The sequence below is a fragment of the Ylistrum balloti genome, unplaced genomic scaffold, assembly GCF_031769215.1.
Source record: "Ylistrum balloti isolate Yb309-2 unplaced genomic scaffold, AGI_CSIRO_Ybal_v1 Utg370054, whole genome shotgun sequence".
NCBI lineage: Eukaryota > Metazoa > Mollusca > Bivalvia > Pectinida > Pectinidae > Ylistrum > Ylistrum balloti.
Genome location: NW_026782105.1, coordinates 308205 through 332034, shown reverse-complemented (window position 1 = coordinate 332034; position 23830 = coordinate 308205). Strand labels below are relative to the sequence as shown.

Here is a 23830-nt window from a genome sequence, read left to right as displayed (position 1 = left end):
ATTTAATTTCCATATAAATTCAATGAAACATTGATAAACTGACGAAAATGAAATAGAAATTAAAAACAGATGTTTTTACCATGGAGCATTTAGATTTGAAATAATATTTCTGTAATTTTCCTCATATTGACATCAATTAGAGTTTGGTAACTACTCCATGCCATCATTATTTATTCTGATAGATTTACATAAACATACAAATACAACACAAAGTAACTCATACATGAAAGTCATTCTGATAGAATTATTATTTATTTGTCCAAAGATTATATATATGATTGAAAAGTGACAACTTTTATTACTGGTGTGCCTCTACAACGATACACACACTGAATTCATACTTAATATCTCAAAACATTTCAGAAAATACCATTCCCTAAGCAGTCCAACAAATAAACTTTGAATCAAATTTCAAATTGCTTTATTGAATAACAGTAACCTATCACCTTAGCTGAACAACTACCATCACTTAACATAAAAAGATTTCATATTCTACAAATTTGTTTACTCTTGATCTTAAGCTAACCAAACGTTGTATGGATTTCAGTGTTTCAACGTCAACTTAGGATTGACAAAATATCACAAGTTCAGAAAGAGGAAATAGAAATAAATTATTTGTAAAAGTAAAGATATGGGCCTCTATGGCAATCCATATGATGGAAAGTATATGTACTAAGGGAGATAATTAGTATCACATACATGTATTTCAAATAAACTAGGGACATTTTTGTCAATTTACTACATGTGTTTTAAGGACATATGTTCCACAGGCCATAACACAAAGTTACTAATTTCATTCATTTCTGAAAATACAAAAGTCAGAGGTAAAACAACTTCATATTACTAACATAAAAGCTATTGAGAACATTATAAGTGGTAACACCAGCTTATTCTGCATGTACTGATCACAATGTATTTTTACATGTTTACAAATTAAGGTATAATATTGAAGTTAGCATCTATTGATCACAATTATAATGTTGCTAATCCGGAACCAATAAAACTGATATTTGCAAGAGTATAATCACGATATGTTGTCACAATTTTAAAACACAATTTATCCTCATTATAATGTGCAAAAACACTGTGTATATTTTTCTGAAATCTCTGTCCTCCTGTCCAGGATTAGTGATGCTAGTGGTTTTACAAGCTTGGAGGACCTTTTTGGTTACACTTAGTACTGGAAGTTGTTTTTATGTCTGTGTTTGTCAATTTTATTTGAAAGATGCATCTGGGCTATAATTACACATGAGTTTCCACAATATATATCATGATAATTCTATTACAGATAATTTTCATTGACCGAATAGATGCATGATATCTCAAATGAATAAACTAAGTATTTGTTTGTATGTGGACCAACTTGGGATAAAATTGTGACTATTACTTGTATCTTGTTTTAATAGTAATTGGTTAAGGCAGCACTATTGAACATAATCTCCCTCTGTCTCCCACTCGGTACATTGCACACACACACACATCTAAACACCACCCCATACACACACACCAGTAACATGTATACATCATCTATACATGTACAACTTCACTCTAAAGTTTCACAAAAATACATCAAATCAAATACTTGAACTTGAACATATAATTTTAAAACAATCAATACAAACATGTGCTAAGAGAACTTTTCAACACTCTCAGAAAACTGTCTTTTACATACAATGACATGACAACTTTTTGATGAAAGTGATATATGAAGTAAAAGTTTTACTACAGAATATATTTATATAGACAATGGTATGTGTGGTGAACACTTTGATTACTGTCTATTAGTTTCATGGTTTTAAAGAAAGCTATAAAACTCAACTTAAAATACAAACAGAAATGTTGAAATAAAGGCCTAACGTACATTACATCAAACCTATCATTATAAAAAAACCTTTTTTTCACAAATATCAATGCTTCAAATTATCAGAAAAATCTTAGATTTCCTGTTAATACAAACACTTCAACCTGTATCATGATACATGTAATAACTATGAAATACAAAGATTTATGACATCAATGTCTGACTTTGGAAACATGTCACAGCTGTAATCCATTCTGTTGTGTATAAACATCATCAACAGAAGGTCAATATGATGTAAATCACTCACCGGAAAATAAAACACGAGGTTAGAGATCTTCTTTTTTCAGGTCTGAACATCACTTTTCTTACATTTGAAGATTATGAAATTCTATCATAAATTGAATCATCAGACACAATATCCAGGAACATTAACAAAAAAAGTTTAAATTGAATATACAACCAGACAGCAGTACAATAATCCTGTATTATGATATCAATGGTTTGGGTTAATTATCCTACTTATGATAGTTTAAAGCTAGTTTAGGTAAAACAAAACATATTTATCACATTATTAGCCAGTTATCCAGTAAATTTTTCGTGAATATTTTTCATCTACAACATAAGTGTATAACAGAAATACCATGAAATATTCAATTGACTGGTAGTCAGATATTTATTGTTCTGTCATATATGGACAATAACATTATGTCATGTATTGAAAATGGTAAAGTAAAACAGTTGCTTGGGTCTGATTTTGCCATCAACAGCATTTTGCCTCTAAAACCTGTCAAAATATAATAAGTGTTATTTGTTATTTGAAAAAAATTATCTATAATTTGTTTTCATACAAGATTTTATGAAAATTGCCTAAATTTTTTTAAATTTTGCTAAAAAGATCTTGCAAATTAAAATCTTCTAAGACCTGTTTCATAAAATCTCATACAAAACGGGAACCCGTTCATATGATACAATATTTATTGTGGGAGTGACTAAAGAGGACATTTGTCTTGCAAACTCTCACATAAATCCATGAAAAATTTTTCAGAATTGTAAAAGAAGAGGCCGTCTGAGTTTTTACTTATCTTCAATCTCTGTTGGTAACTTATCATCATTAAATGAAGACATTTTTCTTTTTTTCTTTTTCTCATTTCAGACTTGCCAAATAACATCACAAATTGTTAATGATTTTTTTGAATTACAAAAACAGGATTAAGTTATATTTACCAATTTTAGATTGTTAATCTCTTTAAATATTAGTTCTTATGTTATTTAAACTTTAAATAAAGTAAAAAAGAATTTAACTAAACAGTTCACCTATACAACTCGAAATAATGCTAAAAAGTATTTGTGAATTAAGATAGTAATGCAGAGACAGACTTCCAGTTCATCTTACATGTTTGTTTCTATAAACTAAAAACATTCTCATGGGAAAGAGCTAAACTCCCATGAAGTATTTCATACATACTTCACTCAACATGCAGAGAGCATTTTAAGATATTCTTCAATACAAATTTACATACTGAACTTTGGTTAACTATACTACTGACTCAGAAACTCATACAATGGTTTGGTTAGATTAATTGGCGTAAATACAGACTAGTTGATTATCATGTTGTCACCCCTTTTCCACTTTAGGTCTGTCCAGTAAACATATGTGGAGGTAATTATCTGGATAACTAAGATGTTCCGACATCCAAAGCAGGGGTGTATCAAGGCAGGGCTCCACACCATGTATCACAACTCTTCTTGAAAATGTTTTATCTACGAACAAAAAAAAAAATTTTTAAATCAAAACAAGAAAAAACATTTTATCTGTGACAATTTTGCTACTGATTTTAAATCATATTAACATCCTATTTTTTAAATTTCTTTAACAATAGATCAGAGTTTTAAAGCAACTGTAATCCTAGTAAAAATGCTACCTGCAATTTATCATTCAGCTAAAGAGATCTTCTATTAAGCTAAAGCCAATGTGAATCAATGGATGCTGGCTTACATATTATAAATTTACCACCTACCTTCATTCCACATGCTAGGCACTACTTCCATGAGAAGGTCACGGAGAGTCTGATTGTAACCCTCTGTATTAATAGGTCGAAATAACTGCTGTATATATGACCTCTCAGGCTGTAACATAACAGTATGAGGAACTGATGAGAATTAGCAGTTTTAATATCTTAACTTTCAGTTACTAACAATTAATGAAAGAATCTGTATGAATACTGTTAGTTTTGCTCAAATTTCATTTTCAGCAGCACCAGATCTATTCAAATACATGTAGCAGTGATTCACCATAGTCTGCAGCCCTTTATATAGCATATATTTGCAAAATTACTTGATGACCTGATTTAGATGTCTTGCCAACATCAGTCGATAACATTTGGAATCACATCTATGCCTTCCAGCTGATATCAAACATTTGGAATCTGTCTGCAGCATGGTCTACTGCAGTTTACCAGTAAGATTTAGATTTTGTCAAATTTGAAAACAGATGCAGGAATAACTCATATTAATGTGCTAAACACTTATAGGTACATGACCACATGTACATTATCTATCGCAAAGGAATTTTCTTTTAAATAGCAAGTGACTATACCTTGAGGTATAAAAGTTTGTCAGATGAACATGTTTCATAGTATATCAATGTGTATTTAGTTAGTTTGAACGACATGGAATATAACACAATTGTAGAATGTGCCTAACATTAGACTGCCAAACCATATACATAGCCGAACCTTTTCTGAATTATTTCCAAGGCAACGAAAACTAAATAATGTTAAAAAATGTAAGTTTTCTCAATAAACTATAATAAACTTTACTCCTTCCACAAAGGGTAAAGAGATCCTGGGGTTGTGAAATTCACCATTTTGGTAAAGCACTTCTTGGAATTGAGAAGATTTTTAAAAGCAAAGTGATATGATCATTTTTGGCCATACTCCTCAAGCCCCTGGGGAGTGAAGACCATATAATTCACAATTATGGTGCACCTTTATCATGATTGCTTCAAGTTCAAAATGTGCATGATTTGCTGACACATGTCAGATGATGGACTACACACAATGCCAGAGAGAAGATAACCTGGTACATGTAATTGATCATGTTTTATGCATTATTCTTAATTTCACCTTGTAGAGAGATGTATTTATTTAATAGGTTTAATGTCCACTATCACAGTCTTAAGGCTTTTAAACAGATGAGAAGATATTGGTTAAAAGTGTCAGAGAAACTGAAGAATGCTCTCCGAAAATGACTTTATAGGACACAGAATTTTAACAAAGGGCAATATCTCTGTACTGAGGTATCATGGACCGTGACGTTGCTACACTGCACATTGCCTTTGTATGAATAATGCAGGCAAAGTAATGCTCTGGGCAAAAGATTTTAACAAAGGGCAATAACTCTGTAATTAATGGGATGCCAGCCCTAACATTGGTACAACGCACATTGCCTTTGTATGATCAATGCATACACCAAGTTTCATGATCCTTACTAAGCTGTGGGCAAAATTATGCTCTAAACAAGGCGGCGACTATATGCTCCTCCAAAAATATTTGGGGAGTATAAAAATGAGACATATGGGAAAAGCAATGAGCGAACATAGACAGTAGGAGATTGGGGAAGGGATAGAGATGGAGCTGACTGTTCTTGTGTTTCTTTGATCTAAAACACTGGGAAAAGTGATAATAAAGTTACTTACCAAATATAGTCTATAGGGAATATTTTTAAACATATCTTCTCCTGTGGACTCCATTAATTTCTTGTTGACTGACCAGAATTGATCAAACTTTTCTGAAAAGGAGTATGTGTATAACCTTGTAAGTATTAGGCAATCAGTACATAAAAGTACACGAAATAAGACTGACTACATAGGAAGTTTAACTATCATATGGGTTTTTAGACTCATTATGATAATATACTATTTAAGACTTACCATATATATATATATAGCTTAAGAGAAACCATGTAGTGTTGGACCTACCAAGGTATTTAAAGACTTTGACTGACCGTGACACGACAGTACATTTTAGACCTGCAGATTTACCATGTAGCAGTTTAGACTTACCATGTAGGAGCCCAGACCAGAGCTGTTTGTGATCACGTTTCTGCATGCTGTTGATGACTTGGCCGCGATGTTTGAGCGTGTCGGCTTCCTTTACTGTAGAGATAAAGTGAGACTCTACCACTTCCTTACTGTTGCAGTGTAGAAGGTCCTCCTCAGGAAAATTCTGTCCACAAAAGTTTTATAAATGTAACAGTTGTTCAGTAATGTGTCTAACTAAATTTCCAGACTTATAGAATTTAGAATCCACACTTGATAGGATATTGCACAGTATAGAAATGTATGTCAAGTGAAATGTCCTTCAACTACAAACTACCATATATATATTATATTGTACATTTGTGTTAGAACATTGTGAAGTATTTTTCATTTGTGTTTTATTGTTGTAGAAAAAAACTTATGGTTTTTCATAGACAATGATGTATACTTTATATTTAAGAAGTACTACAGCAAATACCATTGGCTATTTACAATATTCTTTAGCATCAAATGTAGTTGAAAATTATATTTCGTGATATTCAGGGATGTTTACTTTCTATTGCATACAAATACATTATAATGTTACATTCTAAAGCATTAGCTTCCTAGTTTATGGTACTTCAATTTAATGAAAAAAAACATCACAATATGAAATATCTCTTTGATCTTAATTTCTTGTATGGAGATATAGGATGCTTAGCAGGATAACCCAGATAAAATGGTTCAGGTTACCCAGAATAATTCCACAATAAACAAACACCACTGTGCCTGATGTTGAAAATGTTACATGTAAAGGTCAAACTGTAAGTACCAATCACAACAGGTCCTGAAGAAGCCAGGAAGGGTGAAACTGGTAGACAGTACTTAATAAATTGAAGAAAAAAACGCTCCGCAGCCAGTTGTGATTGGTACTTACAGTATGATTCTCCCTTTTGCTCAATCACCCTGCATACATGTGGGTATCCAGCTGGGGAGTGGAGGAACCTACAAACCACCTAACTAAAACACACAGTGTTGGTTCTATTACCTGTACTCATGTAAAGATCAAAATGCACATTTTTGGAATTTCTTGTCAAAAAGAAAACTATAACCCAGTCACAGTATATGTCTTATTTAACCCATACTGAATATCATAGTATTTCCAGAGAAAGGTGCATGCACTGACCCTTCTTTATGCAGAAATTTTAAAAAGTTAGTGATATGCAGCAAGTTAGTTTCAGAGAGATCTGGCTGGCCCCTTTAAGCTTCACATGTTGAATATTGTGCAGTCTAGCCTTGGTTCAGATCTTCACCTGATGATTCCCTGAAGATTCAGCTGATGCAATTGTATGAACTACTTATTTGAAAGACACTTATGTACAGAAAGGATTTTGATTACATACCTGGAAATGTACAGTAACACACCAAGGTAGCATATCATTACAGGCAAACAGGTCAAACAGGAGGCCTATAGGGTAATGCCTGTAACAGATATACACTACATCTACATAAACCTGTAGGACCAACTATATCATATCTTAACAATTTGTAATACATACTTTTGTCAAAACTTCATATATATAAGTAACATTATATCAAATAATACTAACAATATTAAGACAATTATTTTCCCCTTAAAGTTTAGATTACCAAGACAATGCAGGTAAAATTACAACTGAATATCAAATCTACCATTCATTATTAGGTAGATGTGACTTACATCTGAATACAACAATGTTGTTGTGTACTGTAGTAATGATAACCTTTCCCACCACACAGGAATCAGCTATTTTGCTATTGTCAGCTGTCAGACTGTTCCATCAGTGGGTATAACATGCAATAAATGACTTTCATTTTTTCAAATAACATGAATAAAAAAAGGAAATTTCCAAATGTAAATATGTGTATTTTTTTTTTTTTTTTGTTGTTAGTGGGTGTGTTAACTGCATTTCTCTACCAATATTTCAACATAAAAGTGTCTTCTAAAACATCTGTTAAAATGCTGTATACACACCAGTAAACAACCAAAAAGAAAAATTATCTCTTAAATACATCTCAATTTATAAAGAGGAACTTAGTGGTGGCATGATTGTACATTAGAGCAATTTTATATAAACGAAGATCCTACAGCTTTACGTTCTAATTCCTTCCATTGTGGTTATAAAACAAAATTTTCTACTTACCATTTCAACGGTTGGCCTTCATATTCAAGCCACATTTCACCCTGCTTTTCAGACGAAATATATTTGATAAAATGCTTTTGGATTTTGTCGGTTACTAAAGGGAAGTAACTTAGACGAGGCATCATCAGCTGAGAATAGACAACAAAAATTGACATAGTAAATCAAACACATATAAATTGTATTGTAACTTCTGTGTGATAAAGCTTAGTAAAACATTTGAAATTTCTGTTGACTTTACTAGAAACATATTGATTCAGATGAGATCATGTGTAGGTTGGCTGTAAATAGTGAATCTCCTATTCTTGAATCACAATATACATTTTATAAGTTTATATACAACACATGTTGGATACAGAGTATCTTAATTTGGTTTAAGTTTAGGAGAATGCTAGTCGTAAAACAAAAACTTACATACAAGCAGTAATAATCCTAGTTATGTGTCAGTGAAATTTCCTCTTAAAAGAAAACCCCATTATATTTCTTTACAAATCCCTGATACTTAGCAAATATTTCTTTATGCAAAGACTAACAAATCTGGATGAAGATCAAGCATTAAAAAACCAGAAATTATTAACAAATGACAGACATTATTATGACAAAATATAAAACCAAAATATCCTGAAAAGAGCTAACATAAATGATGTACATAATTGTATGTGCAGTACCATATATTATACACCAACTGAATTAAATGTTGGTTTGAATGTAGAGTTGAAGTTTCAACAGGTGAGAATAAAACAAGGGTTCATTGGAATAAGACTGATCATTGCTAAATATATATCAGAAACTAATAACAACACTTACATAGACAGATTCTGGTTCTTCTGATTCCACGTCCTCAAGAGATATGGAGAAACATACCGGTATTCGTCCTTCCCAAATCTCCCGCATTATTTCCCTGTCTTCAGCCATAGTAATGATTCTGATCAGTCAACCATCATTTCATGACTCTATTTCTAGAAGATCAAGCTGAAAATCAAAGTATAAATATATATAGTAGAATTTAGGAGATTCTGAACTTTATACTACTACAGCACAAATATTCTGTACACAGGACTTTTGTGTTTTTCAAGATTGTGTCCATATTTGAGTTTGGACCAACTTGAAAAATAACATGACTTGATCAGGATCATCTCAGGATCTTTTCGGGCAACTTTCAGCTAAATCCCACAAATGAAATTTGAAACGAAGTTTAAAATAGGTGCTCTTCACTGAAACCATGACTGAACAAATATGTTACAAAATTGCTGCCACACTGAACTTTCAACGAGCCAGAAAAAAAAACAATAATTTCTGGACTTCTTCTTTACCATCCCCCATCAATTTTCAGCTCAATGGCACCAATGAAACTTTAGAAGACTTTATAAAATGTGTTTTTCAAGATGGTGGCCATACATGATTTTCAACCAACTCGAAAAATAACAAGACTTGGTCAGGACCATCTCATGGTCATTTCAGGCAAGTTTCAGCTTGATCCCAAAGATTAAACTTGAGAAGAAGTTTAGAATGCAAAAAGTTCATGCATAGCAGACAGCAAAATGCAGCAAGCACACAACAACTGATGAAATATCATGGCTATAGGTCATCTTGATTCTTCAGGTAGAAGAACTAGGGAAACCGAATCAATGCATTGTTAATTGTTTAACCCATAAACAAAGCACACTGGGAATGATCACTCGATGTTAAGAAAAAAATAACCAAAATGGTTTATGATGAGAATCTGCCTTTGGTCCCAATTTTGAACCATTTCTTTTGCAATTGAAAAACATGTTTTCATTTGAACTGTGTCTAGGTTTTAGTTTCATTTTTAAGATTTTTATGGCTTTAACAAGATTTGATACAGTTGCTTTTCAGAAATAACAAAAGAAATAAAAAATACCTTCATATGAAAACCGTTTAAAACAATGATTTTGGTATACAGCATGCTCAATTATAAAAAATAAAAATACAAGTGTCTCTTATTTCTGAACTTGTTCAACAGAGTTCATAACTGATATCATCCAGATATAGCAGTGATGCACCTCTTAACTGTTAACTAGCTGGGAACATTGCATTATCCAGGGTCCTCTTTTACCCTTTATGGTCACTCTTGTGGCATCCCAGCATGACTTTGAGTCTTTATAGCATTAGAGTATGTTTCTTAAATAATTATGGTAAAATTAAACCTCCCTTGGCAGTGAGTATTTCTCGTGTACATAACACTATACAGCTCTAGAATTCATATCTTCCTTAATATGGCAGATTTAGAAATGCTCTTCAGGATGTCAAAAAAAATTAGAGGCAACCAGATAATGAATTAATATGACAATTATGGTTATAAACTAAAACCAGTCACTCTGATCTTGGTGTACATAATGAATGTCCTGGGAGGAATGAAACTTGGGCCTTTTTGGTCAGTAAATCAGGATGTTGTTCGACATCGGTGTCAAGTGTTCAATACAAAAAGAATCATGAAAAATATACATCAATGAATTGTTGGGCATGCATAAATCTCGGAAGGAAAATCACTCCTAAGTGGTAATTCAGTGTAGTGTTCGTTATGTACATTCCGTACATTAATTTCAGCTGTGTATTTCAGTTGGGCAAATACAATTAATAGTTTTTTTTCATGTAGCTAAGACATGAGTGTAAAGCGTATAATACGAACAGAATTATTAAAAATCTTTATTACCAAAATGCTGTTTGCAAAAGTCTCAAGACACTTATTCCTCCCAGAACACATTTTTTCACAAAATGTTAGATTTTTATATCTGGTTTCCATAACATATACATTATGAACCATTTTAAAATCTCTATTAACGAAATATGAAATACACATACATATAGTTCTAAAATAAAACACGAGTAAGCTTTTTATATCAGTAAAGCATTGTGTCAAAATCTTATGACTTGGCTTATCGCCGTTTGCCCGAAGATTCATGTTTATGTTAGTCGACAATTCGACATGTAATTAGTATTGGTTCTGTAGGTCTGTACCTTAACGGTGCTGTCAGATATTTCAAAATTTGCATAAAATATAAAATTTATAATTTCCATCGCCTTTTTTACCTTGATACAAACATGGAAAGAGTTTAGACATTGAACTGTTGCAGATTTCACTATACAATCCAGAAGCAAACTCACCCGGAAGTAAAGGTACATTATTACCTCCACGATTAAAGAGCTCCAGTTTCTCGTTGTCCCACACCATTAAATCATCGCCGTGTTTGATGAACACATTTTATACAAAGAAAGGTCTATAGGATAAAGGGGAAATGGAGTGACTATCGAAATTTTCCCCCTTTTATTGAGATTTTTTAACACATTAACAAAATGTATATTCACATACAAGGTACTTTAATGATACTAAAATTGCATTTGTATCAAAACGCAATGCAATGAAAACTAACACCAATTTTATTTCAAGTATTTCCTAACCTAATAAGTCTCAATCCAGTAGCTACACAAACAGAAATTATATTTCACTTCAAACTCTTGATTTATCATGCCATCCATGGGAATCAGATGCACATTTAAATAATCAAAAGGCTGGGCCTGAATCGCAAAAAAAAAAAAAAGAAAGAAGTTATTGTATCTCAGAACAATTACCCTACGTATACAACAGAAGAAAAAAATAGATTAAGACATTCGTATGAATTCGATTGTTTGAAAAGATTTCGGAAGATACTTCGTTTATCGACGCCTTCAACACTAGAAGTATATTCCATTCGTTGTAATGTTACTTAAAAGGTTATGGATATCGCATTTCGTATAGGCTAATTTTCCCGATAGGAAAGTATTTTTGGACACATTATTATATTGTAGCTTTATCAGATATCTCATTTATAAGCAGTATCCACATGCTAACATTCATAGGATATTAAAAAAAGTTTCTCTATCTTGTCTACAAAGGGAACATAATGGACTGTTAAACATAAATACATTAATTTTTGTTGCGACGAAACTAATTATAGCTAGTTAGTTTTTATGAACAAATTTGTCCTGAAGCCATTTCAATTATCCACCGTTTGTTGTTTTTAAAGCAGTTACTGGCTTTATCTAAATCTGAAATAGTGGAATTTTTTTCAGTGCATGTTGCAATATATTTGATCTTGGAAATAAAAAATCATACGTCTCTAGAGACTCTCTTTTTTACTCCTTTATCAAACCAAGTTTGATAGAAAACCTAGGTATTGGTTATTATGATCTGTGTATCATACCAAATGGACAGTGTCATGACGACATTTGTTTTGTGTCATATTTTCTCAATATATGCCACATTATTCAGAAATGTTTTTTTTTTCTGAGTAGACTTTTAAAAATTGTTTCTTTGCTAATTTTAAATGATAACTGTCCTCGAAAACTATCAACTTACTGCTTTCATGGTCCGAAGAATGTTTTTCATAAGATGGAATAGGCTCAATCTTAGGACACTCACTCACAGTCTCAACCGAGTGAGTGCAAAACAAAGACAAAACCGCTCTTATGGAGGAATTGAAGGTCTTCTATAAAGACTACATCTTAGAATTGACTAGAGCACTATGGTGATATTTAGACATGATCTGCCCTTGTACATCTGTTGTGTACACAATTTGTTCCCACTTACATGGCCACAGTCATCTCAAAGTTGGCCGAACCCGTCGCATTCGTCCTTCTGTCTAACATTAGCTTTAATGAACTTAAACAATGTGACGTGTGCTTGACTCCGGATTCCAAAATCTTATGTAAATTATATTTTTCACTGAATCGAACTGCTCTTGCACCCCATGAATTATGTCCACGTTTTGACCAATTGTGGATTTTGTTTAATAAACATCCATGATTTACAAAACTTCAATCTTATGTTTACTATAGAAAGTTGTTTGGTTTGTTACAGGTTTTCCGTTTCTGTGACTCCTCCTATCTCTAGATGTTCTTGCGACGTGTAGACAATTAATAGATAACCATCCCATCATCACCGATAACGCCAAAGAAGACAGTTCCATCAGCTGGAAACGTTATAGATTTCTGGAATGCCGATGGTATTCTGATGGTAGATTATCTGCAAAAAGGACAAACAATCAATGGCAGATATCATGCATTAACTCTAAGACAGCTAAGTGAAAATATTAAACTCAAGCGGCGCGGGAAACTCTGCAGTAAAGGTGTACTGTTCCTCCAGGACAATGCCCCTATTCACAAGTCTGTCATTGCCATGGCTGCATTAACGATTTCCTAACGTTAAAGAAAATGACTTCTTTAAAAGTTGAATTGAGACCTTAATCATTGCTGGTAATGGTTTGTAGATACTGAAGAGGATTCTGTTGAAAAATAATACAACATGCCCGCCAAAAGCCAAACCATTGAATATGAGGCTAGCGACTTATCAATCAGTCATCGTATATATATACATATATATATAAGCCAAAGGTGTACATATACTGATATAAGACAACTTAAAACTCTTACTAATTCAAGAAAAGCCCTTGGGAAATTAGAGTAAATATATACATTTATCTCAAATGTTGTATTGGTCAGTATTTTGTCACTATCATGTACCTTAGCTAATAAAGTACGCGAAGACGCATCGAGTACAGTCTAAGTGTGTTATATGGCTGGTTATTTACACTTACAGACACTCTAACATGTACACTCGTACACAATCCACAGACAACTGAAATATATAGAGATCGTGAAAGAAGAAAGTGACAGAAAAAATAACAGAAATATGATAGACGGTTTCATATATATATATATCACACATTTAATTTGTCTTTATATATACAATTTTCACAAAAGATTTTTTAACCGAAACCAGCATCCCAAAAGGGATATCAATACACATTTTTAAATATGTTTTATTTACAATTATATCTTTATTCACAGAACCGTCCCGTTCACTGTCATCTTGAATTAATTTGTTAATGTATCATATTCATTATTTAATGGTTTACGATTCTTGTTTATTTTACGTCACATATACATATATATCTGTATTGTTACATGTTGAAACAATGAAACTATTGATTAACACACACTAAAGTGTTTCAGTGTTGAATAAATAATCAACAGTGGCTACATTTCTTGTTATAGAGATGAAAGCTACAGGCAAGTTTTATTTTTGCTTATTTCCTTTAAAATGTGTTTGTTATCATTAGACATAATGATCAACCCGACAGGGAAACTTAAAGCCTGAAGGAAAATCCATTTACAAATTTGATAATATAGTGTGTTTATCCCTGATCCTTCCCAGAGGTATCTGTCCGGCGACTGAGAAATTTGCCAATGGACAAGTGTAAAAGCTCTTTATGTGAAAGTATTTTTTATGGGAACAGAATACACACATTTTTGCCAACGTTATATAGATACAGACTCAAGGGATTTGTTCTTTCTCTGCACTATCGTAATGACAAGTGGCCACTTCGGACACTAAAAGACAGCGTCAAAATGGATCATCGATTTACATTTGTTAGGCCACTGTGTCATGTACTTTTGAATATTCTAATAACGATAACTGCGCCACACAGGTAAGTATATCATGATGATTTTTACATTATTCTATAATTCAACACTAAAGGAATTTCTCATATTGAGTATCTTTTATCGTATGATGATTGCTACGGTTTATTGTCACTCATTTTGGATTCTATTTGACGATTTTTATAAAACATACATTGTACTGACCATACTTTCTAGGAGAATTTGTCACGAAGACACGGACGCAGATACATTTTTAGTACAGATATACTTATCATTATGGGAAAAAGAGACACAGGCTTAAAGCTAACTTGGAAATGAAATGTTCTACGATATGAAACTGCAAAAATTAATCATATGCTATAAAGGATATCAATTTTGATGATTTGTGAAACTCGCCACAATTATTCCATTCGCCAAACAGTGTTTTGGTTACGACCTTTGAGAAAGAATTAACTATCAACTGATATCGAGTGGGTCCCATAACCTAAAGACACATGTTGCATATATCCTTAACTGCTGCAGGGACAACACTTAAGATAAGCAACTGAAAACATGCTCAGGTTATCTTAAACACGTGATGATTAAATGTAAATTGCGAATTAACAGTTTGAATTGATTTCTTTTCGTAATGATGAAAAATCATTTACCACTTAAGCATTAGTAACGAAGATTTTCAATACGAAAGAAATTAACTTTCTATTTAACTCGATATTTGTATGTGTGGTAATTTCGATTTGAAAATTAAGAATATGATACTACATCAAAATGACTTAACATTCAATCTTAAATGTACAAGGAGAGTAAGACCAGGTGTTTCGGAAGAGTACGCGGCTTCTGCTACATCGACAACACTCGCCATGTAAACCTTGGTCAATTCAAAGAAATAATGTCATGTTTCCAAATGAGACAAGGTATACAACACTGGAACCAACAGGCAAATCAACGAACATCAAACACGTCCAAAATCATATCGCATTAGGAAATACAATATTTCCACCTATGACGACCATTAAACTACCCATAATCTTCATCAGTCTGCATCTTTCGGTATCCTGTGTCGTGAGTGTATCAGCTGCCGGAATTTTTGTGTGAAAGTCGTTATATCGCGAACACGCTCTTGAATATTGAATAACTTAAATGCTACACATAGAGAAACGGAAAGATCACGATAGAAAAATCAAAATAATAATTCTAGTCATACAGCTCCGTGGAAAGCTTTCCATTTTGGTTTCATTGTAGGTAAGCGGCTGACGTGTAAGAATCTGTCGTGTCCTAGATTTTCAATTCTGGTTGGAACATGCGGTCATGGTCAATAGATCTCTTGATACTTAAAGACCAAACGCTATTAATAAATGAAAATTCGAAGAGTGAAAGTGAGACTGACGAACTTTGCATAGTCTTTGTGACGTTATTATAAGCCTCGTAAAAGTCAGCGAAGAGAAAGACGCAGTTTGTAACCAGTGTAAATAGTCTGTTGGAAGTTCTTACTACCACCGAACTCAACGTTGATATAGTAAACCAGAAATTCGACCATTTTCATGATTTCGTCCTACAAATTTTTCTTATTAAGAAATAGTTTTACCGAAATACGATTCAGTAAAGTTAACAACCATGTATTTGTACCGCCGTTCATGATCACCTTTCGTTGAAAAAAGCTCTTATAACAAGAAAACGAGGATGTTTCCTCAGATTAAAATGGGCTACGGAAGTGTAAAAATCAAACATTTTTAGCTGAGGAAATATCTTTTTAGAAGAGGGCACTGAAGATTGGTCAAACGTTCATTGGGGTTCTTTAAAAGTCGCATACAATTAATTCTTCCTCTCCTATAAACAGTATCACAATCAGATTGTAACCCTGACTTGATGCATATGTAGGATGGTAAGATGTAGACAAGATAGCAATAACGGGTTTAATGGATCCTTATGAAGTTAAGGAATTAAATATAAACGAGAGAGGTGCGGACCATTATCATAAACTGAAAAAAGTTTGGATGTAATAAACTTGTGCTATCTGTAGGCGTATATCTGTTCTGAGTTTCCGACATAAAATGATGTTAATAAGATCAACTCTCTTATTTTCAAACTCAACTTTGGAGAATCGCGGCTGTTCGCAAAGAGATGCTTAAACAGTTATATGTGTGCCGCATCATCAGTTATCACATATAAATGTCGTGTTTGTTTAATGATCACACAGAATTGATGTTTAGGAATGAATGAACAACTGAAGTATGCGTCTGATGTGTTTTCAAACTGTAATAACATATCAAAGAAAATGATCGATTAACAGTCTTCAAGTTCACATAATAGTGAAAACATCTAACTGAGTGCATTTAAAACCAATTTTATGTATTCCTGACTTATTTCGGTTATACAACGGATTTTATAACATATTTATGTACTGAGGAACTCGCAGAAACAAAAAAACAAAGCATTGACAGGTAAATAAAAACTGCCGATGGATAGATAAGAAGCTGCAAATGGTGAAACGAAAGAAGAATGAGGGAGAAAACCTCAAGTTTCCTAGCAACATGACCATTGGTATACGGCCGATAGACATGTGACAAAATTGTGTTACGTTCTCAAAACACAGTTTGTATTATACATACATACACTTGTATATATTAATATTTTGTATTTTATTATAGGTATATATAGCAAACGTGACATGTTTTTTTATCGCAGAAATGAACAAATCTAATCCCTGGACTCGTACCATGGTTAGAAAAATATTTGCATCTACGAAGTGTAATAACAAGTATTTTATTTCATTTCCTGATACTACGTAATAAAATTCAATGTCAGATAGCTTGCATAATTTTATCGTTATAATTCTACCGAGTTTGTTATAATTGTGTCATTCTTTAATTACGGCGTTTCTTGTCGTTTCAGGTATCTTATTCCAGTTGTACTGTTGATGACCATCATCACATTTATTTTTTACTCTACTTTTGAGACTGAAACTCCAACAGCAACCCCATGGGAAGTTTCACCATTTATAACACTAAACCGAAGGCACATACGTGAAATGGAACTAAAACCCCCTGATAGAACGCGACAAATCCACATGCACTTTTACAATCCTCCGGTATGGTTCGAGGTTTCCAGTGCTTTTAAAGGTTGCTCAAATAAATGTTCAATATCGGTTGGAGAAGGTCTAGATTATTATGATAAAGATGTTGTGATATTTTTCGGTCCACATCTTAATGGTCAACCAGTGGAGAAAAGACAAGGACAGATTTGGGTCTTGAATGGTAGGGAGCCACCTTCACATTACAATTTCCAAATTTCAGAGTGGATGGGACTTTTCAATTGGACAATGACTTATCGGAGGGACTCGGATATCCCAAACATGCGCGGACATTTTGAAAAAAGATTTAATTCGTCTGCGCGCCTTCCAAATGTGACTTCGAAACTTACAGGACGTAAAGAAAATGTTAGTTCGACTGCCTGGTTTGTGTCAAATTGTCACACGGAGAGTAAACGGGAAGATTACGTTAAAATTCTTAAAAATAAGCATTCTGTTGATATATTTGGTCGCTGTGGTAAAAATCAATGTCGTCCCAGAAACAGCATTCAATGTCTTTCATTGTTAGGACAGAGATATAAATTTTATCTCTCCTTTGAAAACTCACTTTGTAGGGATTACATTTCAGAAAAGAGTTTTCAATTTTACACAGAGGGAATTGATGCTATCCCTATTACTCGAGGCTTTAATGGGATGTATTCGTTATATTTACCTCCAGAATCATTTATTGACACAAGTAATTATGATAGTATTGATAAGTTAGTAACTTTTTTAGATTATCTTAGCAAACACGGTACACTGTATGAACAATATTTTCAATGGAGAAAATATTATCAAGCGGAATTTGACAGATATCAACAGTTCTGTGATCTTTGTGAAAGGATGCATGAACCAGACGTATATACAAAATATCACAGGGTGTATCATGACATCAATAATTGGGTTTTTGGTTCATCCGATGTCGCCATGTGCACAAAAGTAAATGACATTGAAACTAATTCCTCCTCAAATGGAACATCAAAACTGATGTATAAATTTTTTCCAGAAATACCAAACGTGAAAAGGAGAAAGTCTCTATTTCGATGATTTTTAAAAATGGAGAAAAATGTTCTGAATATGATATCAAAATATAGTTTTATAATGAAACTATTACATTTGTACTTGCAATACGCGTTAATCTTGCCTTATATGTCTTTAGTGTATACTACAATGAGAAAGCAAAATGTTTCAAATGTAAACAAGAATCGGCGGTCGGTCGCTTTCGCTGCCATGTCGATAAAACCATGTATAGATTGAAATAAAAATATTGTACTTGTATAACGCTATCAGGTGTCTTAAAGGTGTCTCAAAACAAGGTCGATGTGATTGTTTGATATGATAATCAATCATTTATAAAATTGTCTATTTACAGCCAGGTAAATGAGAAAATGAAGAATAGCTATAATTTTCTGACTCGCAAAATGTGTGTGCTAATTTTTAATCTGACGGCATCCTAACTACTACACAAAATTTGATATATGACAAAGAAAAGGTCAACTGAACAGGTATAGACTGTTTTATCATTGATATTACAATGTGACTATCAACTTTTTTACCGAAGGTATCACTTCCATAAACTTAACCTGCAAATCTATTTGAAATAATTCCCAAAATCATAATGAAATGTCCTATGGCATCACACATATAGGCTCTACTGAATAAAAACAAAATACTTTCGATATTCAGATTTTGATATTTCTTCTGATCACAATGGATGTTTCTCAGTCGCCCCATAGGTTTCAAAAGTCAGTCTGTTACGCATCACTGATCAGCCTAAGAAGGGCGAAACAGCTGTATCATGCTGTTAAGTTCATTGTTTGGTTCAATAAATCTTATTCTCAATTTGTATTAAAAAGTGCTACTCACTTTTGCGTCTGATGCACAGTCTTAATATTGTAACTTACTTTTACTTTTTCGTGTTCACTTGGAAATGCAGAAGTGACAGCTATTTGATACTGCACTACATACTTGAGATTGTATTCTTAGAGCTTTTTGGTTGCATCATATGTAAACTTAAGAAAACTTTTGGTGTGTTATAGGTTCGGTATTGTTATTAAAGAGTAATTTATGAATGTGCACTGTAAGCTTGGTTTGCTAACACAAATCACTGAAACAGCGACAGACAATACGAATGTCGTTGACTCGAAATCATGACACAAAAAAACCGAAGTGTATTTACAGAAATAAAGATCTGAAGCAGTGAGTTTAACGTTCACATTGACGCCTAGTGTTTACCGTTTAGCAATGTATTAAGCACTATTGTTAAAACAATGCTTTTTAAATTCAGAACAAAGGTAATGTTTTGTAAACTTAAAGACGTCACAGCACATTTTTGAAACAGTTTACACTTAAACAAATGTTTTAACTGCCGCATGGGAGACATTTCTGTAACATTGGTTGTACAAATGGACAAAAAGAATGTATCTGAACAATAATGAAATATGGTTTTTGTTATACGTAATCCATTGTCATTTTTCATTTCCTCATACGAGGGCCAGCTATCAAGAGAAAAGGTATAATAAATCAAATTTTAAAGTATGTTTGGTAATTGGTTGTTTTTGCCTAACAAGGTGTTGATTTGTATTCAAATTATCCTATAACCGCAGAATACACAACAGACACAAAGGTTAAATTGAGCAATTTGGTAGTGTCTTACACCAGTCTCCACCAATCATCAGCAATCCTCGATAATTTGTCAGGGCCTAAAACAAGCTTCAAAAGGATCAAATATCTTTTAAAATGTTGATATTGTTTCATACAAATCATTATTATATCTATTATATGTGACTCCGTATCCAAAGCCAATTTCAAATGATGCAGAAGAAAACAAATTCCATCATGTCAACATAATCATAATCCAAACTCAGATTAAATAAAACTGGAATAAGAGTGAAATATGTACAAAGGAAATATTTATATTGAAACTCTTGAAAAAGTGCAAGGGAAGTAAGACCAGTTGCTCCGGAAGAATAAGTGGCTTCTGCTTCATCGACGATACCCGCCATGTAAATCAGATCAATTCAAGTAGGAAATTCACATTCTCAAAAAAGAACAAGGTGTTTAACAACGGAACTAACGAGCATCAACCATGTCCAGTTTCATATTGGTGATTGCGGATAATCCGCTGATTTTATATTATAAAAATCCATTATATTTGAGTAGAAAGTATGTTAACATTATCAATTCACTGCAAATCTAACGGCTGTTAAATGTTTAGAAACGGAAATGCACATTGAGCCGGCTGCCAACAATTACAGTGTACTGGTCATGAAGTTGTCAGCTACCTGAGATGCAGAGTTAACACAGCAATTTACGTTCAGATCTACGGTGGTACATTAAGGAAATAAACAATTTTATTTTCTACACTAGCTATCTCGACCTCTCTATTTAACTTCTGGAGCGCCTGACTTAATTTCTCGAGCTTCGACAAATTTTCTCTGGTTACTTTATTGCAAGAAAACTGAATTACATTATGTATATTCGTATACTTTACAAATATAAGAACTAATCAGTATTCCTATATTAATACGGTTAAGATGTGATAAGTCGAGCGCTTGCAATGATGAGTCGAGCGTTCGAGAAGTTAAGTCGAGCGTTTTATATAATAAGTCTGTAAAAAGAAATTATATAAATCTGTAGGAGAATTAACAAAGAATGACTGGCGTTGAGAGAATGTTTGTTTTGTTATTTTATAATCCCCATTAACCAAGTATGATATACGAATGATCGCATGATTAAAATATTGATAATATTAATAAAATAAATCTTGTTATATAACTTTGAACCAGAAAATATCGTTTTCCACTAAAACTGTCAATCAAATTAAAATTGATGGAATTCGTCTAGAAATTGAGTTGTTAAAGCTCTTGCTAAACCAAATAATTCTGTATGTAAATGATCTTTTTATGTCAATGTTTACATGTATTATGTGGTTATTGATAAGTATATTTTTAGCATAATCAATAAAAAATAAATATCAATAACAGCATAATAAATGATGACATTAAATTTTCAATTCTAGACACTGAAAATTTCGGTCCTGGTTCCTGCTTACTAATTAAACACAGATCAGTACTACACAAATTTAAAATACTGTCTATTCCAAACACTAGCGATCTAAAAATGGACCCACACAGCGGATACTTTAGCAACTTTGATTGAACGCGTTCGTTACTACAGAGAACAATTACTTGTCTATTTCTGTAAGCTCACTCTTTTACTAATGACAAGACACAATTCTTCTCAATTTTGACTATGGTTTCGTTTTGTTCCTGTGATAGCTTACAAGGAGAAGCTCTAGATTGTTTCTATTGGATTTAGGTGACTAATTCTGATTAGGCCTAATCCTAAGGCATGTTTCTGTGGGCTTGTATTCAAGATTGCAGTATGTCACAAGTTTAATTACATATAATTAGTTTTTTTTCTGAGAGACATCCAGCATATTTCTGGCTGTAGACACCATTTTATACTACAAAAGGGAACACCACCATGTAATACAATGACTGATAGTAACACAGCGATCATGCATATCAATACATAGTATTATGAGATTTAACATCCTATGATAGTTAAAAACCTTACGGTACTTGTTACTATGCACAATATCTAATCAAATGTTGTCTTAATTCATGATACATTTTTTTAGCTATGCAGACACTAATTCCCATTCATATAATCCATTTTGCACATCATACATAAGCAACAAACATCGTAAAATATTAAAATTAAAATGTTAACAGGACGTCTGCAGACTGAAAATTGTACAGGTCGATGCCACCTTAGGAGATATTTTAAAATTACGTTCTTGATATGGTTATCCAGGTACATACTATCACAACTTAATCAAATATAATCAAATATTTAACAGAGAACGAGCTGGTCTCTGACTAAAGTTTTATCTTTTTCATTGACTATATATCAGCACCACCACAAAGTAGGAAAATCAGGATGAAAGATGCAAGGACAACAAAGATAGCTCGGAAAATGAAAATGGTTTCACTGCAGAAAAAAAATCTTCAGTCGTCGATGAAATCTTTGATCGATTTCGAATTTTAACAATAGTTGTAAACATGTCGATATCTTATTTTGGTTCATTGTAATCTTAAATACATAATGGAAATAGGAACTCTAATGGCAGCAAAGTATGGTACAATATTTATCAGAGCTGGAATGGAATGCTTCCAGGTTTTGATATTTCGTTGTGACGACCCCTGAAAGATATTCTTGAGGGCCGCATATTATGCAGGAAACGCATGCTCAATTTGAGTGCATTGTTTGTATGCATAGTATGGTTTTTTTTTTTTTTTTGTTAAATACTATATATTCAAATATTTCCATTGAAATTAGTTCCGAGTTATAATCCTACATCTTGTGCCTTCGTACATATGGTGATATTAGATGACCTGAACATCCATTGATGTATGTCATTGTGCAATATTGAATATCGTGTAACTATATCTCTGGTGTGTGCATTCGATCACATAGTTCACAGAATGGGCGATATACCACAGAATAAGCAAGGTAATTTTTATCCATTCAAAATACTGCGAAAAAATGAGCTCTTTTGCTCAGATCATTTAGAAATGTCTTAAATGAAAGCTGCTATTAAAAGCATTGGTATTTATGAATGATCCCGGACGTAAATACAACCTGTATATATCGTCGAAACCACGAGTAATAGGAACAATATCTATTCTTTTAGTAAAGAAATTAAAACTCTTTTCTGTAATGTAATCCTTACAAAGAGAGTTTTCAAATGATAGATATGATTTGTATTTCGGATTTAGAAGCGATTGACAGTTAGTGTCACTTTTTCTTTGGTACATTTAAGTGTACCACAGCCGCCGTATATATACACTGGGTGCGTTCTGTTGAGTGTTCTAACTTAAACATCCAGTCTCCTTTGAGTATGACAACAGGATAGAAACCAGGCAGAGGAACGAATAAATTCGGCGTCAGAAGTAAACCTTAAGGTAACGGTAGGAAGGTATGCAAATTGATCCGACTTGCTGTAAACTTTCCGTACAAATTTGGGATATCCTAGTCTCTGCGGTATGTCATTGTCCATGATGAAGTGTCAGTGGCTCTGTATTATGCATAACCCAGATTTGTCATCTTCTTTTCTTCAATGGCTTGAAAGAAACAGATGGACAAAAATAACACGACAGTTTGTCATAATAGCCTTGAGCTTTTCCTGTTGACAATAAACAGCGAATTTTAGCATCTCTTAAATACACTAGTACGAGTTGAGAACCTATAGGGGGGATTGCAGTAGTGTATGAAAATTCTTCTTTGTGATCGTATTTCATTCTTTAATCCATCTGAAT

At 32.9% G+C, this 23830-nt stretch overlaps 2 protein-coding genes across 2 annotated transcripts; one reads left to right on the top strand and one right to left on the bottom strand.

The window, feature by feature from the left end:
* Nucleotides 1-224: 224 nt before the first annotated feature.
* On the bottom strand, nt 225-11121 carry LOC132549327 (autophagy protein 5-like). The gene is made up of 8 exons (XM_060213251.1): nt 11051-11121; nt 8807-8971; nt 8003-8130; nt 7223-7301; nt 5865-6027; nt 5499-5590; nt 3820-3928; nt 225-3562 (listed from the first exon to the last, which is right to left on the bottom strand). The coding sequence occupies exons 2-8, from the start codon at nt 8912-8914 to the stop codon at nt 3417-3419; spliced, it is 825 nt and encodes a 274-aa protein (XP_060069234.1). The 5' UTR covers nt 8915-8971; nt 11051-11121; the 3' UTR covers nt 225-3416.
* A 6344-nt stretch (nt 11122-17465) lies between these two features.
* On the top strand, nt 17466-18551 carry LOC132549320 (alpha-(1,3)-fucosyltransferase C-like). Its single transcript, XM_060213244.1, has one exon. It carries the CDS (start codon nt 17466-17468, stop codon nt 18549-18551), a length of 1086 nt encoding a protein of 361 aa, XP_060069227.1.
* Nucleotides 18552-23830: the final 5279 nt, after the last annotated feature.

What these genes read in the sequence shown, in the direction of transcription:
- LOC132549327 (XM_060213251.1), bottom strand. Translation starts at nt 8,914, where the DNA reads ATGGCTGAAGACAGGGAAATAATGCGGGAGATTTGGGAAGGACGAATA. An exon ending in GAAGGCCAACCGTTGAAATG is followed by an intron (nt 7,302 to 8,002) that starts GTAAGTAGAAAA and finishes TATCTGTTACAG; the next exon opens with GCATTACCCTATAGGCCTCC. An exon ending in GTGTTACTGTACATTTCCAG is followed by an intron (nt 6,028 to 7,222) that starts GTATGTAATCAA and finishes TTTTGTGGACAG; the next exon opens with AATTTTCCTGAGGAGGACCT.
- LOC132549320 (XM_060213244.1), top strand. Translation starts at nt 17,466, where the DNA reads ATGGAACTAAAACCCCCTGATAGAACGCGACAAATCCACATGCACTTT.